This window comes from Clupea harengus, chromosome 11 (genome assembly GCF_900700415.2).
Source record: "Clupea harengus chromosome 11, Ch_v2.0.2, whole genome shotgun sequence".
NCBI classification, from domain to species: Eukaryota; Metazoa; Chordata; class Actinopteri; order Clupeiformes; family Clupeidae; genus Clupea; species Clupea harengus.
This window is the reverse complement of record NC_045162.1, coordinates 7090235-7117734: the sequence shown is the minus strand read 5'-3', so window position 1 is coordinate 7117734 and position 27500 is coordinate 7090235. Positions and strand designations below refer to the sequence as shown.

The 27500-nt window shown below is 46.1% G+C and overlaps 2 protein-coding genes across 3 annotated transcripts in view; one reads left to right on the top strand and one right to left on the bottom strand.

The window, feature by feature from the left end:
- The window catches only part of jarid2a (jumonji, AT rich interactive domain 2a), a 40635-nt gene extending 32507 nt beyond the window's left edge, over positions 1 to 8128 (top strand). The window contains exons 9-18 of the mRNA XM_031575742.2: positions 583 to 675; positions 858 to 976; positions 1412 to 1482; positions 1600 to 1714; positions 2424 to 2529; positions 3117 to 3299; positions 3837 to 3967; positions 4182 to 4365; positions 5803 to 5910; positions 6518 to 8128. Of these exons, the coding sequence (XP_031431602.1) occupies positions 583 to 675; positions 858 to 976; positions 1412 to 1482; positions 1600 to 1714; positions 2424 to 2529; positions 3117 to 3299; positions 3837 to 3967; positions 4182 to 4365; positions 5803 to 5910; positions 6518 to 6679 (1272 nt within the window). The 3' untranslated portion in view covers positions 6680 to 8128. The remainder of the gene's footprint in view (positions 1 to 582; positions 676 to 857; positions 977 to 1411; positions 1483 to 1599; positions 1715 to 2423; positions 2530 to 3116; positions 3300 to 3836; positions 3968 to 4181; positions 4366 to 5802; positions 5911 to 6517) is intronic.
- A 1496-nt stretch (positions 8129 to 9624) lies between these two features.
- dtnbp1a (dystrobrevin binding protein 1a) lies at positions 9625 to 26765 on the bottom strand. 2 transcript variants are annotated; one of them, XM_031576515.2, is made up of 5 exons: positions 26530 to 26765; positions 21916 to 21938; positions 12550 to 12705; positions 11087 to 11230; positions 9625 to 10310 (listed from the first exon to the last, which is right to left on the bottom strand). In XM_031576515.2, the coding sequence occupies exons 1-5, from the start codon at positions 26655 to 26657 to the stop codon at positions 10018 to 10020; spliced, it is 744 nt and encodes a 247-aa protein (XP_031432375.1). In that variant the 5' UTR covers positions 26658 to 26765; the 3' UTR covers positions 9625 to 10017. The 2 variants fall into 2 exon arrangements, with proteins under 2 accessions (XP_031432375.1, XP_031432376.1); XM_031576516.2 differs by lacking the exons at positions 21916 to 21938; positions 26530 to 26765 and adding an exon at positions 19015 to 19126.
- Between the last annotated feature and the right edge of the window lie 735 nt (positions 26766 to 27500).

Here is a 27500-nt window from a genome sequence, read left to right as displayed (position 1 = left end):
GGCGACTGTCAGCGGGCTGAAGGCGAATGCACTGCACTGGTAAATTGGGAGGAAAAGATGGTTGGGGTCGTTGCAGGTCTGAATGGCCTTCTTGGTCCTGTGTGAGGAGAGAATATGCTGGAGTTGGTGTTGGAGCAGTGTGCCAACGCTGTTGCTGAGACCAGACTGCCTCCAGGATGTATTTTCCCACAGGATTATTGCCCAGAGTGCTCAAGCACACACAGGATTAAGCTTATATGTCTTCACTTCACTGGAAATAATTTGAGATGAAAGCATTGGCAAATTAGCCTAATGCTATAGCACCTCAAAATGAGTCATGTTAGCTGATAACAGAATCACCACATTAGAAGTTACAGAGTCTTCTATTTTGTATGTTAACAGGTCTCGTTGTGAATTGTGTTTACGTTGTGTTGTTTCAGGGGAAATCAGTGTCCCTTACGATGTTCTTCAGGACAGCTAGGAACACCATGAACATGTGCTTCAGCAAGGAACCTAGAAGTGATAGAAGTCACAAAGTCACAGAGTGTTTTTTTTTGTATGTTAAGAAGTCTCGTTGTGAATTGTGTTTACGTTGTTCTTCAGGGGAAATCAGTGTCCCTTACGACGTTCTTCAGGACAGCTAGGAACACCATGAACATGTGCTTCAGCAAGGAACCTGACGCCGCGGAAGTCGAGGTCAGTAAACCATCAACCACGCCACTGATGGATCATTAACCTCCTTTTCATTCCATCCAAGATGTACTCGGAGGGATTGAACGTCATTCTAAATCTGTTTGTGTGTGTGTATGTGTGTGTGTGTGTGTGTGTGTGTGTGTGTGTCTGTGTGTGTGTGTGTCTGTGTGTGTGTGTGTGCGCAGGAGGAGTACTGGAGGATTGTGGAGGAAAGGGAAAGCCATGTTGCAGTGCATTGTGGGAGAGTGGACACAATGACGCATGGGAGTGGCTTCCCTATGGGCAAGTCTGAGCCATTTTCAAAGTAAGTGGACAGCTGACCTTCCTTCGATGAACTGATGCATGCTACAAAAATCTCACCACCTACCAACCGCTACAAAACGGCCGCCATTTTAAATGACACCTGTTACAAAATGGCCAAATATTCCCTCTGCGTAAGTCTGTATAGGCCTCCCTTATACTGTCTCTAGTAATATGCAGTTCATGATCAAAGATTCCTTTTGAAAATGGGAATGAAATTAGAAGAACAGTTACTGAAATGAAAAGTACAGTTACTGAAATGAGAAGTACAGTTACTGAAATGGGTAGTAGAGTATACTGAAATGAAAAATACAGTTACTGAAATGAGAAGCACAGTTACTGAAATGAGAAACACAGTTACTGAAATGAGAAGCACAGTTACTGAAATGAGAAATACAGTATAGTACTGTTTGACTAATGCTGCACACTCTAACTTCAGGCATGGATGGAACCTCACTGTCCTTCCCAATAACTCAGGATCCATCTTACGCCACCTCGGTGCTGTGCCTGGTAGGTTTTCACATCACTTATGATGATGCACCGCTTCGCAACAGATAAAGTAGTTCCGCGTTCACATTATGGATTTGCTGTGCAGCTCATTAAAACCTTGTGTATTTCCGTGTGCAGGAGTGACCATTCCCTGGCTGAACATTGGCATGGTCTTTTCTACCTCATGTTGGTCTCGGGACCAGAACCGCCTTCCATACATAGATTATCTACACACTGGTGCTGACTGTATTTGGTGAGTGCAGTATGTCCCTGTAGATGGCTTTGACATTCAATGGCTTTTGTACCCTGTGTGTAGATGGCGTTGATATTCTATGGTATTTGTACCCTGTGTGTAGATGACGTTGATATTCTATGGTATTTGTACCCTGTGTGTAGATGGCGTTGATATTCTATGGTATTTGTACCCTGTGTGTAGATGGCGTTGATATTCTATGGTATTTGTACCCTGTGTGTAGATGGCGTTGATATTCTATGGTATTTGTACCCTGTGTGTAGATGACGTTGATATTCTATGGTATTTGTACCCTGTGTGTAGATGGCGTTGATATTCTATGGTATTTGTACCCTGTGTGTAGATGACGTTGATATTCTATGGCTTTTGTACCCTGTGTCAGCTGAGCATACCTGTCTCTTCAGCAGTAATCGCCATGTGGATGTGTGTGTTTAAAAAGTGTACTTTGATTGTGACTTGTGTACGTTGTGTAATCAGTAACGGATCATATATTTCTCACCGTGCTTCTTAAAGCAAGGTCCACCTGTGAGGGTCTGTGCAGACTGCTGTGTAGTCTATGTCTAGAGGCCATAAGAGGCTTAGGGGGGAAAAGGATGTCCTATATAGGCGAGGCAACTTCAGCCAAGCAATCCAAACCCTGCTGAGACAGTGATGCCCTTCCCCCGGCTAAGGTTTGACCCCCCAGTGTTCTCTGCGTGTCTCGCTTCAGGTACTGTATTCCCGCTGAGGAGAAGACAAAACTTGACAAAGTAGTTCACACACTGCTGCAGGCTAATGGAACTCCAGGACTGCAGATGCTGGAGAAGAATATTATGGTGAGAGCAGAAGCAAGCAAAGCAACTTCCCACTGAACTCTATATTCACCCTGTACTCATAGAACTCTATATTCACCCTGTACTCTCATAGAAATCTATATTCACCCTGTACTCTCATAGAACTCTATATTCACCCTGTACCCTCATAGAACTCTATATTCACCCTGTACCCTCATAGAACTCTATATTCACCCTGTACCCTCATAGAACTCTATATTCACCCTGCACTCTCATAGAAATCTATATTCACCCTGTACTCTCATAGAACTCTATATTCACCCTGCACTCATAGAACAAGGCACTGATGATGTCAACCTCATGGAATAATGTATGCAGATGATGGAAAGTATATGTAGTATTAGGGGAAGTAATTGTATAGGTAAATGTTTGCATATCCCATATAGCATATATGTTTCTATGTTGAAATTGCTAAATGTTGTGGCAAAGCAGGGTTTTAAAATTCTATAAATTATTGTTCACTGTTCGAGGCCTAAGAATCTGCCATGGTGACATTCTCCCTCCTGTGTGTGTTTGTGTGTGTGTGTGTGTGTGTGTGTGTGTGTGTGTGTGTGTCTCTGTTGTGGTAGATCTCCCCCGAGGTTTTGTGTCAAGAGGGCATCCGAGTTCACCGCACGGTCCAGAAGAGCGGCCAGTTCGTGATCTGCTTCCCAGGGACGTACGTGGCCAAGGTGTGCTGCGGGTACAGCGTGTCTGAGACGGTGCACTTTGCCACCCCCCAGTGGACGACGCTGGGCTACGAGGCTGCTAAGGTGAGCTGAGGGAGGAGAGAGAGAGAGAGAGCGAGACAGAGAGAGAGGGGGAGGGGGAATCATTCATGAAAGCACATGGATACCTCAAAAAGGAAAAAAAGGGTTAGAGAGTGAGATATAATTAATAACAGCAAAATAATTGAATACTTTTAAGAAAATGAAATACAATGAAACATGTATGAAAAAAAAAAATGCCTAGGTGTGTTACAAGTCAAATAAAGCTCCTCAGATTAATTTGGGGGGGGGGGGGGGGGGGGGGGGGCTGTGGGCTGTTTGGACAAGGATTGGGCATCTCCCTTCCTCTCTCTTTCTTTTTGTTTTGCTCACTCTCACACTTTTTTTTAGATGAAACACAGTCATTTATAAAATCAAATATACTGATCCCCACACAAAGGAATAATACCAAGTCATGTTCCACGTAACCCCTATGGCCCCATCATTATGTAATAATTGTAATAAATATTGAGCAGGCGTCCCTGTCTGTCTCTCTCTCTCCTCTTGTCTCTCTCTCATCCTAAATTTCACCTGGTCTTGCAGGAGCTGAAGCGGCGTCGAATCGAGGAGCCATTTTCCACAGAGAGGCTGCTTTACAAGATGGGCATGTTCGAGTCTAGACGGGAGAACAAATTTTTGCAGAGTACAATCTCCTCACTTCTCAAAGATCTCAGGTAGGGAGACGAACATCAATTAAGAGGAGATAAACATGAACAACCTTTAGGGGGATAAACATACAAAGACATACAAAACAAAAATTCTAACAGCAGCCTATGCCTTTTCAATAACCAATTCATAAACAAACATAAATCATCGCATCATATTGCTACCGTATCACTCCTTAACACAAAGCATACCTAAACACACCTGTGCCATGCAACCTGACAGGGACACAGAGATTAGCCAACGGCGGGATCTGTTCAAGGCTGGGCTGCGGTCGTCTGCGCGCTACCGGACGCTGGACAGCAGCCAACCCCCTGCGGAGGGCCGGAAGAAGCAGAGCGCGCGGTTGGCCGAGGACACCTCGGACCGGCGCTGCCAAACATGCCAGCACCTGTGCTACCTATCCATGGTGAGTGCCAGACAGGATGGGCTCTGCGTGTGACTCGGGCATAGTGTGGCAAAGTCACCACAGGGACCCGTTTCTGCGAGAGCCGTAGCAGGAGACTGCAGTGCTGTGTTCAGTCTACAGTATTAAAATCATTAGCATTAACCTAACTAAAAAAACTGTTTGTGTGTGCTGTGTAATTGAATAGCAACAGTGTAAACAACTCATTACTTTCTGAAGTTTTTAACCTCCTAGAGGTTTATTCAGTATGAGGTAATAATGCTTATTCAGTGCTAGACTTATTATGTATTAACTGAATGTGAAAGAATGCCTTCTAGCTCATTGCATTTACTAATGCTGTTTTATGCCATGTTAGAGGTTTGTTTCAGCACAAAAGCTCTCCTTGCGTACTGGAGATACTCCTAGCTTATGCAGTGTTTGGGTGGAGACCAGACCTGCGTTGCGTGCGTGTGTGTGTGTGTGTGTGTGTGTGTGAAAACACAAAGCCTCTGTCGATCACCCTTAAAGCAAATATCCCCACGTAAGGCGAGGACTGAAATTCCACGGTTTGGGTGGATTCGTGGGTGCGCCTTTTAAATTTCCCAGTTAAAGCTGGACGAAAGTAGACATACACATCTATGTGTTTTACAACATACCATCCAGAAGAAATATGCTCTATATGCTCCATACTCTATAATACTCTAGACATATTAAAAATATATTTACATAAAGGAATTCATACCTGATATACACCTGTTTTGCATGATAACTCATTACATGGTAATTCAGTTGTCTTTATCCCTAGGATGCTGCGCTCGTCTAGTGAGCGTCGTTTAGCACTGCCGTCTGTGCAAGTACGGCAATCCAGACTACTCTCATTCGTAGTTCCACGTTGGTGGAACGAGCTACCTAGCACTACCAGAGCAGGGGCGTCCCTCTCTACCTTTAAGAAGCTCTTGAAGACCCAACTCTTCAGAGAGCACCTCCCTTCCTAACTTGCACTTCTACTAGTACTTAACTTGCACTTACAGCAAGTTACATTCCTGCATTTTTCTATTTCTTATGACGACAGTGGTACAGGAGGTAAAGAAGTCGTTTAGTAATCAAAAGGTTGCTAGTTCGATTCCCTGTCGAAGCGTCCTTGAGCAAGACACTGAACCCCTGCTAATTGCTCCTGATGTGCAGTGTGCCATCAGTGTAAAAATGTAAAATGTGTGTACATTGTAAGTCGCACATATGTAAGTCGCCTTGGATAAAAGCGTCTGCTAAATGTAAATGTAAAAAGTATTTATTGTTACACTAGGTCTCTATTGCTCGTAGCTTGACTGTTCTCTCCGTTGTACGTCTCTTTGGACAAAAGCGTCCGCTAAACGACTTAATGTAAATGTATCGCTTCGACTCTGTTGTCATGTGAAGACGTCGGTCTCATTTTGTTGTCCTTGGGGCCATGTGGCTTTTCAGGTGGTCCAGGAGAGTGACAACGTCGTCTTCTGTCTGGAGTGCACCCTGCATCTGGTTCAGAAGCGGCGGACCTCCAGGGGTCTAAAGATGATGTACCGCTACGACGAGGTAAGGAATGGATCATGCCCACTCAGCACCCCTCAGCAGACTTATCTTGAGTACAGTCCGCTACTCGCACCAGTAAATATTGGACTTAGTATTGACACCATCAAATAGATAGAAAGAGGCACAAAAAGTGATATGTGTGTGTGTGAGTGTGTACATGTGTGTGTGAGTGTGTATACGTGTGTGTGTGCGTGTCTGTATATGTGTGTGTGTGTGTGTGTATGAGCACACCCTTCATGGACGCTTCACTGAGACTTCTGGTATGAAGCTCTTTATAACAGCAGCATGGTACTCAGCCAGGAGTGAAGGCTTTTTATGCAGACGCACCTCAACCAGACCTGGCAAGAGATCAGAAATGCATGGGATTCTCTACATCAGCCATTTTGAGAGGCCATTGTGTGTCATTGGCATCTCTCGTGGTTAGGGTATGGTAGGGGATCATTTATTTATTTTGATGGGTATTAGATATGTACATAATCATTTGTGAATGCAAGTAGAACCTGTGTGTGTGTGTGTCTGTGTGTGTGTGTGTGTATGTGTGTGTTTGTGTGTAATGTGTGTGTTTGTGTGCAATGTGTGTAATGTGTGTACTCGTGTGTTTGTGTGACAGGAGCAGATGAACAGCTTGCTAAGCCGTGTGAGTGGGAGGGTGCAGGAGAGGAGCAGCGAGAGGCGAAGGACCGAGCCCCCGCCCCCGGCCCCCACACCAGCACAGCGCAGCCCCCGCGCCAGGAACTCCACCCAGGCCCCCAAACACACCCCCAGCTCCTGAAGGGCCCTCAGATGTGACTCCCCCCCCCCCCCTCACACACACACACACACCCTCAATCCCCTGCCACACTCCACCTTTCAACACTCTGAACTCTCCCCCCCCCCCTCCACACACACAGACACACACAGACACACACAAACACTTCCCCAACAGAGATGGAGGACCTCTTCCCTGAAAGCACGAAAAATCTTTTTGCACTAGTCCTGAGGTCAACTGTTTCTCTTTTTTATCGTTATTTTATATGAGTTTGTTGTTTTTTAGATCTGAGTATTTTCTGGTTGTTTTAGCATTACTATGAATATAGATCTATACATAAATACCAATATATCTATTAAATGACCTTCTGTTTTGTGCTCAAATGGTGCTGTAGTTTCACTCTCTTCCACATGAGGCCTGCCTGCTCTCCTCTTATATATCGCCCCCTGCAGGTCATCCCCCTCAGTGAAAAAGTAATCAGCCAGGAAGTGCAGATTGAGACTACTACAAAGAAGTCACACAGCAGTTTAAATATAAGCTATTTTGTTAATCAGAAAGTACAATTATTATTATAAAAAATACACTTTCCCTCTGGCCTGAAATTGAGCAAAATTAATAGATGCAGTGAAATCGTTTAGTTTCAGACCTTTGAATAAGGTTTCTATGAAAATGAAGCCATTCATTTTTAGCTTTATTATAAATACTATGATGCTACTTTATTTTGGTTGTAAGAAACAAGACCCCCCCCTTCCTATCTGACACTATTTCATGAAATTAGATTTTACCAAAAAAAAAGAAGAAAACCCCACACAGATGTGCTAAATTACCCAACACTTAGCCATGCTAAGCTAACTTAGCTTTTGTTCTCTACTTCCTCTACTTTGAGGGAGAGCATGGTGGGTCTTAAGAGGCAAATCCAAGATGAAGACGAGGGGAAATGGCCTTATTCACCCTTCTGGAACCTTCATCCGCCTCAGCAAGTCGTCCACAGGGTCACTCTTGTAACATATATAAATAAGTGCTGCTTAAATCATGAAGTATGGCATAGTGGTGATCCCTAGTTTTTTAGCTTTACTTTTATAATAAAAGGGAAATGTTAAATAATAATAATGATAAATAAATAATAATAATAATAAATTAGGTACAGTAGTAGCTCCTGTTGTTGCACTGGCACCCGATTCTTTAGTCCCAACTTTATCGTCGCTCCCCTAAAAATGACTGAACTGTACTAGAGATAATCAACGAACACAGAGTTTGTGTTCTCCAGAGTTGTGGTTGTCTAGTTTTCGTTTGTTTTTTAAGGCCTTACAGTGTTTTACGATGTTTTTTTTGTTTTTTTTACAGTAAACCTTGCTTGTCTTACATTTTATTTATAAGCACTGAATTTTCAGCTCTCCTATCAAGTTATGTCATTACAGTTTTTTTCACTTTGCGGGTTTGTACTTCTAAGTAAATAAACTATTTCACTGTCAATCCTTGGAAATCTCAAGTGTCTGGAGTACTCAAACATTTTGTAAATTGTTGTAAATGTTATAAGAGGCAATTAAAGCCTCACATATTTTACCAAATGTTTCAACACCACACTTAAAGGATTTGCAGCTTCAGACTAAGCCAAGAAAAACTAGTCCACATGCTTCGCAAAATAAGCTTGGAGCAATGCATTTCCGTTAGCCAAGAGGCTGTGTGTGTGTGTGTGTGTCGTCAAGAGAGGTGCAAGCCGTGTGGTCTGAAGGGACCGGCTTTTAAGATTTTATAGTTAATAAGGATATGCCATAGTCAATAATTCACTGTATCTTATACCTAGTTATAATTGTTACTTTTATTTGGATTCCACTAGCATGTAAATATTTCCTGGGTGAATACACTTGGTTTTGACCTGGGGAGTGAGGTGTGACATTGCTCTCACCTTCCCCTCCAGGTCGAGACAAAGGCCCTTGTCTCCATAGCCTATTTGAATAGACGGTAACACCCCTTAATATCAGTGTATTTAACAGACTGTCCCTGAAGGAATAATTCAGATGTGCTGAGGTGAAGCGCTGTGAGGGAGTGTCGATCTTCAAGTCTCTGTCTCAACATTGTCGGCCGCCATTGTTCAAGAATAAACCTGAAACCATGACTTACGCAAATCCAAGACTGAGGTTCCAGTATATGGTATAAAACTAAATCCTATTAGGTCAAATAACGTTCTCAGTCCATGAATGCAGAAAAAAAGGGTCACCCTTTCACCACAACCAAATCTGAGATGGGAAAACAAAAGTTGAGTTGTCGTGTCTGATTATGTCTGTAGAGATCATGCTAATACAGGACTGTGCAGTTCTTATGTGTACTGAAATGGTAGGATATATTGAAATGATGTGATATGTTCTGATATGTGAAATCAAAAGGATTGATAAGAGGAGTGTTGGTGTGCAGCGTCGAGTAAAGGGCAGAGTCGGTCATGCGGAACACACACATGGCCAGCTCAGCCCCCCCGCGCACACACACCTCACCACATATACACACACACACACACACACACACACACACACCTCACCACATATACACACACACACACACACCTCACCACATATACACACACACACACCACATATATACACACACACACACACACACACACACACACACCATCAGCTCCTTGTGTTTCCCCGATGGGCCGCGATGATTGGCTGCGGTCCTGTCACATGACCACACACTGCCCTTCTCCCCGTGTCCTTCTCCCAGTGTGGCGTCCTGACAGCTTGTGTATCCCCAACGCAGACATATGGCCAACAATGTCCAGGGCTGTTTAGTCAGCACAGCTTCTGCACATTAATATGTATGTTTCGGCAAAAACCTGAAGGGGAGGAAGAGTGAAGACGAGCACGCTGGAGGCGTATTTCTAACACTACACTTGTGTGTGTGTGTGTGTGTGTGTGTGTGTGTGTGTAGCGTGAACAACAACAGCAAATCAAAACAAAGTCTACAAAGCCTTGAAGTTATTGTGTTAATAGCAAGAATGAAAAAAAAAAACACTTTTGTTTAATTTGTTATAGATACAGCTCTGTAGGGGGAGGGACACAGTGGGATGAGGGAATTCAATTTCCATGTAATACTGACAAATGTAAAATACACGACCTACATTGATTTTGCTGGAAAAAGCAGGATAGACAACAAATAAACAAACAAACAAACAAATAAAATGGAGCAGCTCAGACAGGAAGGATCTCTCCTAAACACACACACACACAGTATTGTCAGTCTGAGCTCAGGCAGCCGTTCTGGAAGAAAGGGAAAGTGTCCAGTGTTTTGAGAGTCTGAGCAAACCGCTCTGCGGTCTCTGGTTGACGTTTGATCCTTTCCCTGCCACCAACACGGAGCCCTCCTCACGGAGTCAGCGAGCCGCTGTCGTCCGAGATCCGCGGCTCCTCAGGGAGGCCGGCCAGCACGGTGTCTGGATGCACGTCCTCCTCGTCGGACGCCACCACGGGCAAGTCCCCCAGGCTGGCCTCATCTTCGTCCTCGTCTTCGTCGTCGGGGCCCTCCGTCTCCTGGCTGGCCGATTCGCTGCGGGTGGAGGCGGAGGGGGAGTCGGGGGGAAGGCAGTGGCCCAGCTCAGCCCGAGTGGGAACCTTCAGGGAGATCTCAGCGCCAGTGGACAAGGAGTCCTGAGCCGGACCTTCACAGAGGGAGACAGCGCCAGGAAGGGAGGGATAGAAAGGGAGTGAGAGAGAGGGATAGAAAGGGAGTGAAAGAGAGAGAGGGATATAAAGGGAGAGAAAGAGAGGGATAGAAAGGGAGTGTGAGAGAGAGAGAGGGAGACAGGGATAGCAAGGGAGTGAGAGAGAAAGAGAGAAGGATAGAAAGGGAGTGAGAGAGGGGGGGGCAACACAGATGGGAGGGAGGTGAAATAGGGAGAAAGGAGGAAGGTGAGAAGAAATGAGTAGGAGGAGAAATAAGATGAGTCGAGGTGAAAGGAGAGAGAGAAGAAGTGAATGAAGAGGGGACGGAGGTGAAAGAAGTGGAAAGAGAAAAACAGGAGGAAGCAAAGAGGGAAGCAGGTCAGTTTAGAATGAGTCACGAGCACATTCACATTTCACTCAGTGAATTTCAATGAAGTGAGCACATCTGCTACCCAGAGGCACCATCCTGCTGGATTATGCACTGGCTAATGCTTACACATGCAAGGGAGCGGCTCCACCATAACATAAACCTGTTAAGAGTTACCTGCCTCGCTTCTGAGCAGACATGAACACTTGCAAGATCAGAAATTCCAAAATGATTCCTCATCTTTTCCCTCAGTGATACACTTTATGAGCTGATTTCCCTTCTCAGTTCTGCCTCCTAGTTCCAAGATGGGTGACAAAGAATCCTGGGGACTTTCCAACGAGCAAGTTCCATTTCCCTGTCCGCTCTACGAGCTGGGATGTGCGGTGGGAGGCTAGCGTGCTGTACCTGAGACCGCCGAGGAGGCGCTGTTGTCCTCCCCTCCCGAGTTCAGGAAGACGTCCAGGGCCTCGTGGTCAGAGACGTCAGTCAGGTCCATTTGCTCCAGCATGTCCACGTTCACCTCCATGGAGGACATGCTTCCTAATGGCTCTGGAGCGTAAACAGACAACAGTAACCACAGTTACCGTCACATGGAACCATGGAGGACATGCTTCCTAATGGCTCTGGAGTGTAAACACAGTAACCACAGTTACAGTCACATGGAACTTGAATCAGTCGATGGTTTTACACAAGTGAATGAAATGTAATCAAGGACGACTTTAACGGAAAGGCCGTAAATGTAGTTTAGCTACTACCATTGGAGCTACTACCAAATGAGATATCAGTGTTCAGCTGAACATCAGTAGAAAAGGCAGTCAAACACTGTGAGCAGTAATACAACTTGGGTTTCCATATCATGAATGAATAATGTTCTTAAAGTGTGTAGCCTGGTAGTAAATGACATCTGCACAAAAATAGCTCCATGTAAACATAAAGGGAACTCTGATAAAAGGCATGACTTGGGTAGAAAAGATAGAGAAGGAGGGGAAAATGAAGAATGAAAAACCCATGACGAAATGACAGAGGGATGCGTTTACCCCCCCACCCAACCATCACCGTACCTCAAGAAAAGTCAGCAGCAGGCCAGTGCAGCAGAAGAGGACAAGAGAACAGGAGAGAGAGAGAGAGAGAGAGAGAGAGAGAGAGAGAAAGGAGAGAGAGAGTCAGGTTGAAGCTCATCAATCCTACACTGAGGAGTTGAGGTGGAAGGAGTCCTTAATGGAGCCACGCCTGTAATTTAGTCCAGTAGGCAATGGATCCAATATTAATGATGAGAGAGAAGAGGACTCCCAGCATGACTAAAGGGAGTCTCTTAAGTCAACACTTTAAGATCAATAAGTGAGTGTAGGGAGGCAGGATAGCTGGGAAAACAATGACTCCCCTAGTGGTAGCAATAACACATCACTGTTAACGCTGAGAGAATGTTTTAAAACGTGGGAGAGATACAGTCGCATAATTCTTCAAATTTTCATTCTGCAAATTCACCCACATCCCATCCACCCACATACAGTGGGGTATTTCGTTTCCGCCATTATATATGCCTACTGTTGCCACCACAAATGAAAGTGTCAACCCGCAACACAAACTCTAACACCTCCGTGTTCTGGAGAAAAGGTTTCAACATCCGACCACGGCTGAAACTACAGACGCATATGCAGCTTCTATCAATTTTTGCATTTTGGGCAAACAGGAAGCATCACATAAAGGTAAGACCAGGAAATACTGTAAAACCACATCCTGCTGTATTCTGTAAATAAAGCTACGCTACATTCCTTGGTATTCCAGCTCATTGCAAAAACCCAACATCAACTGCGCAGGACAACAGGTCAAGCGGGAGGACGTGACGGAAAGGAATACCGTGCACTCACCTCTCCGATCGGCAATCTGGAGGTAGCCTGTGGAAAGGTACTGCTCCATGTCCTGCTGGAATGCCTCTTCAAAGAACTTCTGCCGCTCCTTCAGCTTCGACTGCTGGGCATGCTCCATCTCCAGCACCTTCTGAGCATGCTCCGTGTCCAGCTCCCCTACAGGGGGGGGGGGGGGGGGGGGGTGAGGAAGAATGTGAAAGAGGGAAGGATGGAGAGAGAGAGAGAGAGAGAGAGAGAGAGAGAGAGAGAGAGAAGGAGGGGAGGAAAACAAGAGAGAGACGGGAGGATAGTAGGAAGAGATACAAAGAGAGGGATAGAAAAAAAAGGAGGGAATGAGAAAGCGGGATACAGAGAGGATGACAGAGAGAGAGAGAGAGAGATGGAGAGAGAAAGGGAGGAGAAGAAAATAAGTTCAGCGACTTCTTTTTAAATGCAGTCTGGCCTTTGGGTTTGACCTCCATTTCGGTACTTCTGATTTTTGGAACGTTGACGTAGCTTGAATGTGCATTAAATGAATATCTGTAGTATGCATCAGTGCATTAAATGAATATCTGTAGAATGCATCAGTGCATGTAATCTCCATGCGGATTTGCAGCTGAAGTGAGGACCAAAAGCATTCACCAAACAACGACTTGGAAGGGAAAAAAAAAAAAAAAAAAAAGACTTTCCGAGCAAATTAATTCAGGAGTGTTGGTGAGGTTACTTCGGTGGGCATCAGCCATTGTTCGGAGTGTTCCTGTCCGTCTCCAGGGGAAACGAGCACAGGGCTAACAGGATGTGAATGTGAAGTCTGCCTGGGTTAAAGATTATCCTGCTTGGTTAGCGTCCACCTCAGCCTCGACCTCCAGCAGAGATCCCCACGAGTGCAAACGAGCGCGCCACTCACACATGCCTACTTTCATCGCATCCGACCTCCTTGATTCAATATTAACCTTACCTGTCAACGTCGCAGGTCAGCCGTTACACAAAGAGACCACATTTTAAACAGAAGTCGCACTCCCCTTTGCTCGATTTTGATCCAAGCCTTGAAAACGATACGTGATGGTGTCTTCACGACAGAGTATCATGTACAAGGGGACCGGTAAGTAATTACAGCACTTACTTGCCCGCCACAAAGGTGAGTGCTCAATTCGCTCTGGCAGAAAATGACAGCGTGCCCGAAAAACGATCTCCTTGCTCCACAAACCACGGGAGACTTAACAATGAACAGTGTGCCTCTCTATCTCTGAGACAGGAAGACAGGCACACTCCTCTAAGCATCAGGAAGTGTCTTTTGTGACGAGAATGGCACGACCCATGTGTGTTTGTGTGGGGGTGTGTCAGTTTTTGTGTGTTTTTGTGTGTGTGTGTGTGTGTGTGTGTGTGTGTTTGTGTGTGTGTGTGTGTGTGTGTGTGTACAGGGTATAAGGCACGGGTAGTCTCTGTGGGTGGTGAGAGTGGGTGAGAGAGAAAGTAAGCACAAAAGGCGAGCGGTGCGCCTCGTGTTGAACTGTATTCAACCACGGCGCTAAAAAAACTACCCATGTCCAAGAGTAGAACAGCTTTACTCCTTCACTCCTTCAAAGTATTCAGTTAGGCACCGAGGGAGATATGCACTTCCTCATATACAGCCAAAAAACATATCATAACATATGAGGGTGAGTTATCGTCAACGACAACGTCATCTGATACACCGTTGAATGGCTCGTTGGGCAGTCAGTTGGGGCCACGCAGCTTCGATAGAGCAAAGGAACCAATTATGGGGGCTAAAACCTGCAGAAACATGGCTGCTCCACATGTCAGTCACTGCCACTCAGGGCCATCCACATCACACCTGCGAGCAGCAGAGGAGCAGCGAGAGAGAGAGAGCCTGGCCTGGATCAACGTGCGAACAGCATGGAGAGTGTGAAACTACGAGCTGAGCAAAGGTGACAAGAACGTGAACACAGCGCTGCAGGTTTATATATAGTCATTCGTTTTTCATTCCCCCCCCTAAACGGCATTCACTACAGGGAACTCAAACGTTTAAACTCAAAAGTTTTATGCAAACACACATCCTGGGATTAGGAGATTGGGAGTAAACACACATCCTCAGGACAGTATGGCCAAAAAAAGAGTACTAGTAATACACCATCTCAACTCGATATGCTGGTGTATACTGATAAATCTTTGGAGCAAAACAACCATTCTCTGGTGGGCCTTGGCATTGTTCTCCACAGCAATCAGTTCCCTCACATGCCATTGCTAGTACTGCTCAGAAGCCAACCTTTATTTTGTCATCATTTCAAGCCTCAACATTCCCCAGACAGACACTGACCAACCCCCAAGATTGGGCAGACGGGAAAAGGAGCTGAGGGGAAACTGGACCATCCCTGCTGAGCCCAGTGGAAGCGGCGTTTTCACAGCTCACATTTAAATGGTCCCGCTGGCTCTTCACCGCCAAACCTCAAAGTCTAAACAAGCCTTAGGGAGAGGAACCGCACTCACTCACTCCAGCCCTCTGTGCTCAAGTGCCCGCCCGTCTGCCCGGCCGCCCGCCCGCCCGTCCGCCCACTGGGGGGCACACCGCTCGCCCGCTTGCCAATAATCTCCTTAGAAGTGGCAGCTCACAGATTGGAAAGGGGAGGAAAGGGAAAGAAAAAAAAAAAGACGGAGGATGAGGAAAGCGTTGATCCTGGTGTAAAGAGCCGTTCACAGAGCCTTTGAATCGTGTGCTTTCTGGATCGGCAAGAGCCTGACAGCTCCCGGCAGCGTGGTTGTTGGTGGTGGTGGCGTCATCAAGCCCTCACGCGTTCCCAGCAAAGGGAGCTAGACCGTGTGTTCAAACATCGAAGCACAGACCACACAAGCTAAGAAGAAAACACTGAATTATGCCATCCACTCTCTCTCCTCTCTCTCTCTCTCTCTCTATCTCTCTCTCTGGCTCTCTCTGGCTCTGGAGGTGAATTAAGAGGGCCCATTGAGTCTTTGATGATATCGAATAAGCAGCCATCATCAGAGGGAGCCAAATCCTCTGACGTGCTTTGTTAGCATTTCCACCCTCCACCCTCCACCCCTCGTCACTCGCTTTGATGATCCCCGGCTCAATCCGCTCACTCATCAACCCCATATTTAACAGCACACCCTTTTCCTCCCGCTGCCTGGCTTCCGTGGGCCCAGTAGGAGCCTCCCACAGCAGCAGTCACTGGATGGGGTGTGTGTGTGTGTGTGTGTGTGTGTGTGTGTGTGTGTGTGTGTGTGTGTGTGTGTGTGTGTGTGTGTGGGGGGGGGGGGATTGGGTAGTAGTGACAACAGCAAGCTGCTGTGCTGCTCTTCAACTTCCTGACAGACTTAGTGACCACTTGATGTTTTCACTTAAGTTTTTTCATTTTTCATTTTCATTTTGAGCAGCTAGATCCTGAGAAGGGATTCCTTGAAGAGCACCAATAACAACATTTCATGGTGACGGTATGATCATGATATGATTTTATTTCAAAGAAATTGAGGATTTTGGGGTGCAAAATAATGGCACGTGGCAAGTCATTTTGGAAAGCCACTTATTTTGGCCCAAACATGACTTCAAAGGTCCTCATTGTGTTGGTCATGTTACAACAACACCATCATGTGATTACATAACGACACTCCACGTTTACAAATGTGCCATTCATAGACCATGAACAATCCTCGCTCACGGTTCTCAGGTTCTGCCGACCCGTGTTCCACCTAACCCAACCTTCACATGGTATTAAGAGCCCAACCGCAATCCACACCTCTGCCTCCACTCCCGCCCTGCTTGTATGGGCCTTCCCATTAAAGGTGTGTGTTTGTGTGTGTGTGTGTGTGTGTGTGTGTGTGAGTGTGTGTGTGTGTGCGTGTGTGCTCATATGGGCCTTCCCATTAAAAGGAGCCCCCACAAGAGCAGTCACACATGCAGAATGACCCCTGGGCCCTCTTTCCCCCTACCCTCATGGGCCACCGGCCATCACAAGAAGCACACACATGACTTCATCAAATGATGTGTGGAAGGCAGGGTGGAGAGAGCTGCTATTGAGGCCATTGCTCACACAGGATTTCATTAAAGAGAGAGAGAGAGAGAGAGAGAGATGAGGAGAGAGAGAGAGAGAGAGAGAGAGGGAAAGAGAGAGAGGGAGACATGAGGAGAAAGAGAGAGAGCGAGAGAGACATGAGAGAGGAGAGAGAGCGAGAGATGGGGAGAAAGAGAGAGTGAGAGAGAGAGAGAGAGGAGATAAGGAGAGAGAGAGAGAGATAGACAGGAGGAGAGAGTGAGAGAGAGCAGGAAAGAGAGAGAGAGAGATTTCAGTTACAGTATTGGTTCTTTTCATCGAAGCTTAGTGAGATGGTGGGGTTGAACGTTCAGTTAAGTGCCAAGATGAAAGGTTTTTGATTTACGGAAATTTTACTGATTTCAGCGCCTCGTGTTACCAAATCCCCTCAGCCCTCACCGAGAACACTGAGCACCAAACCTCACCCAACCCAAGGGTGGTGTCAAACAGCAGGACGTCCAACAAAATCGTTTTTATTCAGATGAACAGTCAACGTGGCTTGAAGCTACTATGGGACAACAGGAGTAATGAATGTTGTAGCCTGGCTCCCTGTTCTCAGTGAAGCGTCTTCATGGAGCCGTCCATATTTGAAGTAAACAAGGAGCTAGAAGGGCAGAGATGAAGAGAGGAGAGCGGCGCGAGTAAATAAAACAGAAAACAACAACTAATGCATCACAGCTGGCCCGAGTGAATTGGTCACGAAGCGTACACTCCATTATGTTGGCCATCTCATGTGTGTGTGTGTGTGTGTGTGTGTGTGTTTGTGTGTGTGTGTGTGTGTGGGTTTGTGTGAGAGAAAGAAAGACTCTCAGAGCCTCTGTAACAATCTTGACCAAACACTTAAATAACGTTAAATATGGAGTGCCTAAACCTCTCTGTGGATAATCTCCGATATAAGAGGCGGTGAAAACGCTTCATTAAGGAACTCAGTGTAATCTTTTCCTTTTTGTAATTGTGTTGACATTTCTACATCTGACTCTAAATCAGTCACAGTCCCGAGCAGTCCAAGCCTGGGGAGATGTTCATTGTGAACTGAAGAGATGGTGACATAACAGCCACGTGTGTGTATGCTGTATGTCTCCGTGCCTAAGGGTCACAGCCAAATACACTCCACATCATACAATAGTGATGCCTATAATGTACCCAATGTGTGAGATAATATAAAACTGCAACACTTCCAGACCGGCGGTAGGGTAAACATGCGGTCGAGCAGCCATCCCCTCCACGGCCTCTCGTAAACACCCAGCTGACCTTCAGGCGCCCACTCTCCTGAGATAAACACTCTCCGACCAGACAGGCCTACGCTCGCAATCTGTCAAACTCCAACATCTGGGGACTTTCAAGTTGTCTGTTCAGCAATTACCCCACGATTCAGCGTCAGGAGCCTGAAACAGATGACTCTTCTCCCCCCATCTGGCTAATTAGGGCTGGTCCTCCTCCTCCAAGCCCACCCAAAGCTGCTCACAATGGGCTGAGAGAGCTGGAGGATGGAGACTTCACTCATTTCAGGGATAAACGCTCCAGTGCTGCACTCCAAATCCCCTTCAGGCTTTAAGACCTACAGCAGGAGGACTCAAGCAGGTTTTTAACCCAACCACCCCCACCCCCGGCATTCCCCCCCACCACCACCACCTCCTCGCAGTGAGGCAAAGGTCAGTCACATGGTAACCACAGGACCAGAGGAGCGAGCGTACACAACATCTACTCCTTTCACTGGAAGCTCCTTCGCGCCGGCGCCCACCCTCTGACCTTCACGATGACAACATTGAAAAAGTACAGATAACACGCCAGCACCCCTTTCCCAAGACTACCGAGAAAGATGGAGGAAGCTGCAGCCATGCTCCGGGGTCTGTGGCTGCCAAGAACATACAGGGGAGGAGGTGGTGGGCGTGTGTGGGGAAGGGGGAGACACTGCTGAAGGGCTGATAAAAACTGGACACTCACAATTCACAGGCAGCAGCAGCAGACAGCACATAGACCTCTACATGCACTATGCATACGGGCAGCACGACACGCTTAGTAAGACTCAGCAGTGCCAAGATCACAAGTTCACAGAAACAAAATAACACAAAATGCAAAACACCGGGTGGTTTAGGATTAAAGATCATCTTAGAAATATTTCATGTGAGAGAGAGAGAGAGAGAGAGAGAGAGAGAGAGAGAGAGAGAGAGAGAGAGAGAGAGATTGAGGGAGAGAGAGATGTGAGAGTAAAACAATAAAACAACAGACTCAATTGATGAGACTCCAATCACCAGATCTACATCTTTGAACTCACTAGACATTCATGACAACTGCTACAAAAATACAGCCAATGACAGCCATGACATGATATTAACACACTATCCTAACAATCCCACATGAGTCTAGACACCTACAGAGAGAGAGAGAGGGAGAGGGAGAGAGAGAGAGAGAGAGAGACCGAAAGAAACAAGGCTAGACCTACAGGAGGTGCTCTTGCTGCCGTCCGATGCTCCAGGAGAGGACATCTCCTCCGGGGTGAGGGAGTGGACCGGAGACGGAGGGAGAGACGCGGGGTAGTTGTGTGGGAGGGAGAGGGGAGGGGGGTGGGGGGAGGTGGCGGGCGGTGGAGGAGGAGGTGGTCGCAGTCGTGCAGGAGCTCAGTCAAACCTGCATGTCTGCCCGCAGCCAAAATACCCACCCGTTACAGTCCCTCCTCTCCTTCGACCCCCGCCCCCCCCCCCACCACCACCACCTCAAAGTCAGTCCACACACACACACACACACACACACAAGCAAGCACTGCCACACACCTCCCTGGCTGGTCCGCGCTGTTGCTGGGGTACGCGGGAAGACGCGATGAGAGAGGAGGGCAAGATGCTGACGGATGCAGCAGGATGAGCATACAGAGGAATGCTGAAGGATACAGGGACACTGCCTGCCTGCCTGCCTGCCTGCCTGCCTGCGTGCTCAGGGGCAGAGTGGTTGGAAAGACGCAGCTGTAGCGTGTAGTATGTGTATGAGAGCGAGAGAGAGAGGGAGGGAGGGAGGGAGAGTGAGAAGGAGAGAGAGCAGCAGGAACGTACCACTCTGTCGAAGGGGTGGGGGCAGGGCTTGGAGAAGTGTTAGATGAAAATAAGCATATTGCTGGAGGCTTGCAGGGTGTGTGTGTGTCGTGTGTCGTGGTAACGGCCGCATGCGGACACACACCTGAGGTTAGAGAGCTACTACACATACGCTCTCTGCCGCCGCAGAACCTGCTCCTCACTAAATCAGCTACTGCTTCAGGGTGGTGCCACTACTACTACTGTATGGATAACTGTTTGGTTATCATCCGCATCAAAAATGGCAAGAGATTTCAAAGTTGAGCCAAAGAGGCCTTTGATGATTTATATTTTAGTTTCCTTAGCTTTAGCTTGCTGTAGAAAAGGACTGTGTTGGCAAGGTGAAAGAGTTGTGATCTTGAACTTGGCTTCCCACACAAGAAAAAAAAAAGCTACTGCACAGCACCACCCACACTGACGACAGTCTCGAGGCATAATCACACTCTCTTATCACCATGGCACCCGCAACAAACTCTCGATTTGGAGAATTCACATGATAAAGGCGGCAGCTGTGCAGCTCAACCACAACAGTTCTTCAGAGCTGCCCTTCCCCTCTTCACACACATACACACACACACACACACACACACACACACGGAGTGAGCAAGTGAACAAACGAACGCGAGAACGTTGCCCAGCATAATGTTGCTCTCCTTCACGCTGAAAGCTAAGATCTTAGGCATGCATGCAGAGCCCTCTGCTCCAGCTAAGCCACTATTGTAAATCACGCTGACGCTCATTTATTGGCATACTTTATTTATAGCCAAATAATATGACACTGCATAGCAACCCACACCATTTGCCTGCTGGATCAAGCATCCCAACCTTGTTTCCTTTTTAAGAAAAAGAAACATACAATCTCCATCATCATTCTTGGAAGGAAACACACGTGAGCCCATCATTAAGCTCCAAATGAATGCAAACACATCCACCTCAGGCATTCAACACCTCGTTCCCCCCCGCACAGGCCAAGCAGACCAAAAAGGGAAGGGTGGTTTCGAGCAGATCAGCGTTCATTTGCGAAACCCTCCCTGTCAGGACATCAGCATGGCCCACTGTAGGCTGCTAACTGTAATGAACGCCATTGGACGGTATTAAGCTTTGCTGCCTTGGTAACAGGCCATACCACCCTCCTATAAGGCAGAAGAGAGGAGTGTTTAATGTGCAGAGCATAAAGACTCAGATGACCTGAATTCCCAGCAGATAGAGAAAGAGAGAGAGATGCTGGATGTTCAGTAATTGTTCAGCTGTTATGTTAACCGGAAAGCCTTTGCTTCGTCTCAGAGGGACGAGTCGGAGTGCGTTAATGATTAAGATCGACTTGAGAGCATTTACAGCCTCCTTCTCCCCCCAAATATGACACACTTTGGGAATGTTTCTGGAAGGTCGGTCAGATATTCAAAGCGCGGCAAAGAGTGTATCAAAATGATACAATCTATTAAGAGCCACACACACACACACACAAAAAGGTTAATTAGTGACTGGCTTGGAAACTTGCACACATCCTTCCACATTGTTTGTTAGTAATGAGGTTTGTGAAGGAAATAAGGAGTGATAAGTGAAGAAAAGACGCCCCCCCTCCACACACACACACACACACACACACACACACACACACACACACACACACACACACACACACACAGGACGTGAGCGATATCTCACCAGTGGAATCTAGTCTCTGCTAATGCCCATCACCCTATTAATTAGCTTAACGCCACTTCCATGGAGACAGAAAGCCCAAACAGGCTGCATGCTCGATGAAGACGGGGTGAAAAACAAAATGCAATATGCAACACATACACGAAAAACAACACGCGTCTGCAATATCCCACCGACAGGCGGAACTATGTACAGGAGAACAGGACGACATCCTTTCAGAACGACCATTCATCAACATGAAAGAGACAGAAAAGAAGTTCTGATGACTGAACGAAAACCAAGCAGGACAGAAATAACAGGGACAGAGGTGTTGAACATTTAGCGCGCACACACACACGCACGCAGTGTTGAACATTTAGGCGCGCACACACACACACACACACACACTCTCATCCCTCTCTAAGTTCACTTCAATACAAGTGTGAAATGAATTCCAAACACTGCCTTCATAAACCCCTGACAAATAATATACTGTGCTGATTGCCTGAAAAACTAAAGTGAAAGCTTACCCATTAATTTCTATCAGCCAATGTTTGTGATTGTTGTATTGATGTGAATGAAAAGAAATACGAAATCAGGTTATAATGAGAATTTGTTTGCATTACGGTCAGTTTTCTTACCTTTCAGGGACTCCAGTTCTTTCCTGGTGAGAGAAAGAGAAAGAAAAAGAGAAAGAGAAAGCAGTTGTTAGGAATGGTTCCTAGTTACTTCTTAGAACTGGCAGAAATGACACGTGTGTCAGTGTGTATAGAAGTACTCCTATTGCACATCAAGGCAAAATACATATAAATGAAAAACAATTTAAAAAACTGCCAGTGAGTGTGTGTGTTTTTTTTTCTCCACCTCAGCTGAACGTCTTTAGAACATTCCTGCTGTTTGACTTTTCCTTGGCAGCGCTTCAGGCTTCTCCTCTGCCTCTCTGTAAGATGGTAAATAAACTCTAAGAGAGCGGCAGCCGCGGAGGCGGTGGCGGTGGTGGTGGTGGGAACACAGCTGCGTCACCGCTCCCTGCCGTTAGCTGCGAGACGCATTACGCGAGCCGTCATCACAAACCCAGCACACACACACACCCGCGCGCGCCTTGACTTCCTGCGCCAGTTTATGTGTTTGTTTGTTTATGTGTTTGTTTGTTTGTGTGTATGTGTGTGTGTGTGTGTGTGTGTGTATGTGTGTGTGTGTGTGTGTGTGTGTGTGTGTGTGTGTGTGTGTGTGTGTGTGTGTGTGAGTGTGTGTGTGTGTGTGAGTGTGTGTGTGTGAGTCAGTGTGTTTACATGATGGTATAATTCGAATCTTTGCTTAGTCGGACTATGCTATCTTTTGGGGCAAGTGCTATTATCCCAATATACATGGCAGTGAATAAATCGAATCATTGGCCGAAAGCATGTCATATCCGATACGATAGGTGGCGCTGTTTTCATTACAACTAGTGGTGATAAAGCCCTTTCCGCTTGACCTCTTCACCACTACCAATAACAACAACAGTTGATTGAGCATGAATCGCGTCTGTTCATCGGTCCAGAAATGCGTGTTGCCTCTTGGGTTGTTTGTTTGTTTGTTTGTTTGTTTGTTTGTTTCTGCCGGGCCGATGTGTTTATAAGTTACATTATTCAAAGGTGAAAGATAAAAGGCGAGAGAAACGCACGCATATTCACACACGCGCGCAAATAATGGGTTACAGCCTAAACGCATTGCCCTTCTGCCAGTTGCATCAAATTGTTTTAGTACTTCTTCGCTGTCGATTTCCAAATCTGTGTGAATATTCATGAGAGCAAGTCCAGTCAGTCTTTTCGTAGATAGATACAAGACCTTCAGGACGCAATGAATGTTTGGGTAGAAATTTGACAAACTTTCCAGGGCTTGATAAAGTTCACTGCGTAACTCATTTAGCTGTTTCCAGCTCTGTATCTGCATCGTCAACGCTGGGCATTAGTTGTCTGTACTCCGATTTTATAGTTTCCCCATTGTAATAAATATGCGTTCATGATAATTTTTTTTTTTCTTCTCGCGTAGCAGAAGGTACGCACAGTGCGTACGGCTGCATGCGCCACTGGAACTCTGTGCAATTAATACAATACATAATAGGCTAATTGATACAATATCTCCTCGTTTGAGTGTGGTTGTTTGAGTGCAATGGGAGTGTATGATCGATGTTGTCTATAAAGGTATTTAGGTAAAGGTATTTACGGGACAATATCTCGATCCACCCGTCACGTCACTGTCTTTAGAGGGCAGCGCCAAATAACTGAACAAAACTCAACTCACGCTTGCCTCACGGGCACAATACCAAATTTCATCATATTTGATCAAATGAAGGACAAATTAGTTGTGAATAGTATCACCGAGTTTGACAGGTATTGGTCAGGTAATAGCCGAGTGACAGCTGATTTGCTTTCTGATTTGACAGTACTTATTCGTGGTTTTTTTCAGCGCCAGATAACTGAACAAAACTAAACTCACGCGTGCCTCGCGGGCACAATATCAAATTTCATCATATTTGATAAAATGAAGGACAAATTAGTTGTGAATAGTATCACCGAGTTTGACAGGTATTGGTCAGGGGAGACGGCCCAGTGTTCCGAAAGCCCGATATTCCGAAATCTCAATATTCCGAAAAATAGTCCCCCTGGCAAAATTTTGAAATATTTTAAGTGGCACAAAACACACACAGCATTTTGTTTGCACAGCAGAGCGGAGACGCTCACCGGGCTATCACGCATATAACTTTTCCTAGGCAATATTTGTTAACTTAGCCTACTCTGGTTTTGAATATGGGGTAGGCTACCACTCATGCGAAGGAAATCACCGGCAGATTGTCGCAGGACATTACACAAATCTTGTCAAGCACTGACAAAGCATGCATGCGTTGGCAATCATAAAAATATTTTTGTATCATCGCGATGCAAATGCATGTGTGTATAATAATATTCTGAATTCAAGTTAATGCTTGTGAAATAAAGGCATGTTATGATTGTGTGATTCATTGGGATGTGCATGTGGGCTATAGTGGTTCACGTTGCTGTACTCACAATTTCGGAACAGCGGGCTGTCGGAGAAATGGGCTTTCGGAACATTGCCATGGAACCTTGGTCAGGTAATAGCCGAGTGACAGCTGATTTGACAGTACTGCTGTTGTTTTAAGCAAATAAAATGTGGAACGTCCTTATACGTGTTTAAGGAGGGGTTGTAAAGGTGCTCATATCTTCGGACCTCTTCTGTTATGTTTGTTCATAATCAACAAGAATAAGCTTGTGAGACAGTCTGCAGGATATTCATAAAAAAACGTGTCATTAGTATGAACAGTTGAGACAACTTATCCCTCTTTCGTCTTCCGGGTCACGACCTGGCAGGGAGAGAGGGAGCATGCGCAAAGACGCAAAGTCCAGTTCCTTATCCAATTCACCGTTACATGCCGCAATAGTCGAACTATCAACTGGATCGGATCGAGTTATCCAGGGGTGTTAGTCCGACTATGTGCGGTCCGACTACGATCCGACTAAGGTGCTTACATGAAACGGATAATGCGATTTCAGTCCGACTAAGGCAGTTATTCGAATTCATGTAACCACGGTCAGTGTGTGGCTGCAGAGGTTGCTCCAGTTTTGTATGACAATAGGATGTGAGTGGAAGGGTGTGTTGCGCTGTTGTGTCTTCACTGTGGGCTTCATGTGCAGTCACGTCAAAAACAAGTGGCCGCTCACAGACATGCTAAATGTTCCAGACAAGATTGCTCACATATATACATACACACACACACACACACACACACACACACACACACACGTATATATTCGAGTGCACATGTGGTAAGCAACACGCATGGCAAAATATCTAGTGGTGCACTTGATGGACATGGCGGGGTGGGAGAGGGGAGCCATTTGCATTTGCGATGTCTCTCCTCATCTCGTGGCGTATAAACTATGACAGCCCTGATGGATGCCAGGGAGTGGGAAAGTGAGCCATGAAAATGACTGTTTACAAAAGGAGACCATCAGATCGCATCATATCTATCTTACAGAGAGAGAGAGAGAGAGAGAGAGAGAAAGAGCAGGAGAGAGACAGAGAGAGGGAGACAGACAGAGAGGGAGAAAGAGAGAAAGACAGAGAGAGAGAGAGAGAGAGAGAGAGAGAGAGAGACTCGTCGCTGATTGAAGGGCAAAGGCTGGAGCGGGAAAGATGAGTTACTGAAATATGCCCTCCAAACTGGATTGCGCAATAAGCAGACAGCACTTTGTGACTGCCAGCTGAATCGTGAGCTAATGGATGGATAATAGTGAATATATACATTAAAGAGATGACAAGGAAAAGAGAGAAAAGGAGAGAAAGGAGGGAAGCAAGGGCCACACAGGAGAGTGGGGGGGGAGTGAAGATGGAGAAAGAGAGAGAGAAAGAGAGAAAGAGAGAAAGAGAGAGCATGTCACTCCTGGCATTCAGATGAAGGCGTGACCTATATCTGGTCCACTGCTTCAGGCTTGCATTTGTTTCATGGCCGTATCTCCACCACCCCCACCCCCACCCCCACCCACTGCTCAAGCACGCTCACGGCTTTGCGCCTGATGACGGCTTCTCACGCAAGACCCTCTCACATACCTCCACCTCACTCACAGTGGAATGTACTGGAACAAAAAAAAAAAAAGCCTTTAATTTCCCCTTTTTCCAATAGAGCCTGAGTTTGGCCGGGTGCGGTGAAAAGTTGTTCACATCAGGCAGAGGGGCAGTGCACACACTGATAATGATGCATGGACGCAGCCGGGGTGTGTGTCTGTGTGTGTGTGTGTGTGTGTGTGTGTGTGTGTGTGTGTGTGTGTGTGTTCCTTCGTGCGAGATGGAACGAGTGGCTGACGGAGAGCGGCCATTCAGGAGCTTGACAAGCTTGAGGCCTCTGGTTTCTCAGAGCTTCTCGCAAAGCCCGCTCACTTCCTCCTCTAAATGACTTTTTAATTTAAAAGACTTCCTCACAGTGGGGTGCTGCCTCTTTAGAATAGCAGAATATTAAATAGGAAGTGGAGGGTGCTGTTTAAAAGTCACAGGAAGGGTGAGGCATTTAAGAGCTACTATTAATCCGGTGCTAAACTATGTGTCACTATGTTGCCAAAATACCTCTAGAAAAGCCTTGATCTTTATTTAGACAATAGGCTAATGTCTTTACACAAAATGGTGCTGTGTTGACTGCTTCATACCAACAAAGGTATAGATGGACACACGTTGGGAACAGTGAAACTCTGAGGTGAAAATACCTCTTTTTCTTCTTGTAGGTCTCCAGCTGAAGGGTCTGAAAGTGCTTGAAGCGCTGCTGCTCGCACTGGGCACACAGATTCTCCAGGTACATCAGGCGGCTCTCCATCTCCTCAAAGTCAGCCTCCATGTGAGCTGAGGAATGGAGAGCATGAATACATTTACATCTAAATTCAATCAAAGGTCACTGCACTTTTCTTGGGAGAATTTTCATTCAAATCAGGTGGCAGTGAAAAGGGTCTCCAGATGGTGGAGATGTTTGTGAAAACTGAGATCTGATTTTACATGGAGTGTGACGCAGAATGTCCTAAAGAGACTCGACCATTCCAAAGAGGAATTGACTTTATAGGCTTCTGTATACATGTCATAGCAATGCAACCGAACCGACACTGCCATCTAGTGGTTACGTAGTAAAAGATCAGCAGCTAAATGGCATCTTTAACTGCATGTGATGGTGACTGAGGTGATGCCTTCGGATACTTTTATCTTCTGATTCAACCAGGGGATGGCAAAAAAACATCTCCAACGACACCAACATCAACAAACACTTGTCAACATCTTTTCAGGCAGCCAAGATAAAATAGTCAAAGAACTTAAAGGAACGTCCAGCAAATCACAAACATGGAACAAAATATAAAATAATTGTACAGGTAGTAAAACAGAACATCTGCTATGTATTGTCAAATGTAGAGAAAGGTGGTCTTTCCTCAGATTCATCATGACTTTTTCTTCTCTACATGACTGTCTGACTTGGTTGTAATTCTTACATAATATTTATGGTTAATTTCACTCACTACTGCCATCCTGCTAGCCTGGTATAACCAGATCCAAACCCACTTGGTGAATAGATAGGTTCTGGCCATGCTCCATTAGGGATTGCTTCCAGTCGTTGCATCCTAATGGGCGTAGACTTCAAATTCATTTTGAAACCACCGGACTGAGTTTGTGTGTGTGTGAGTTATGTGTAAGAGAG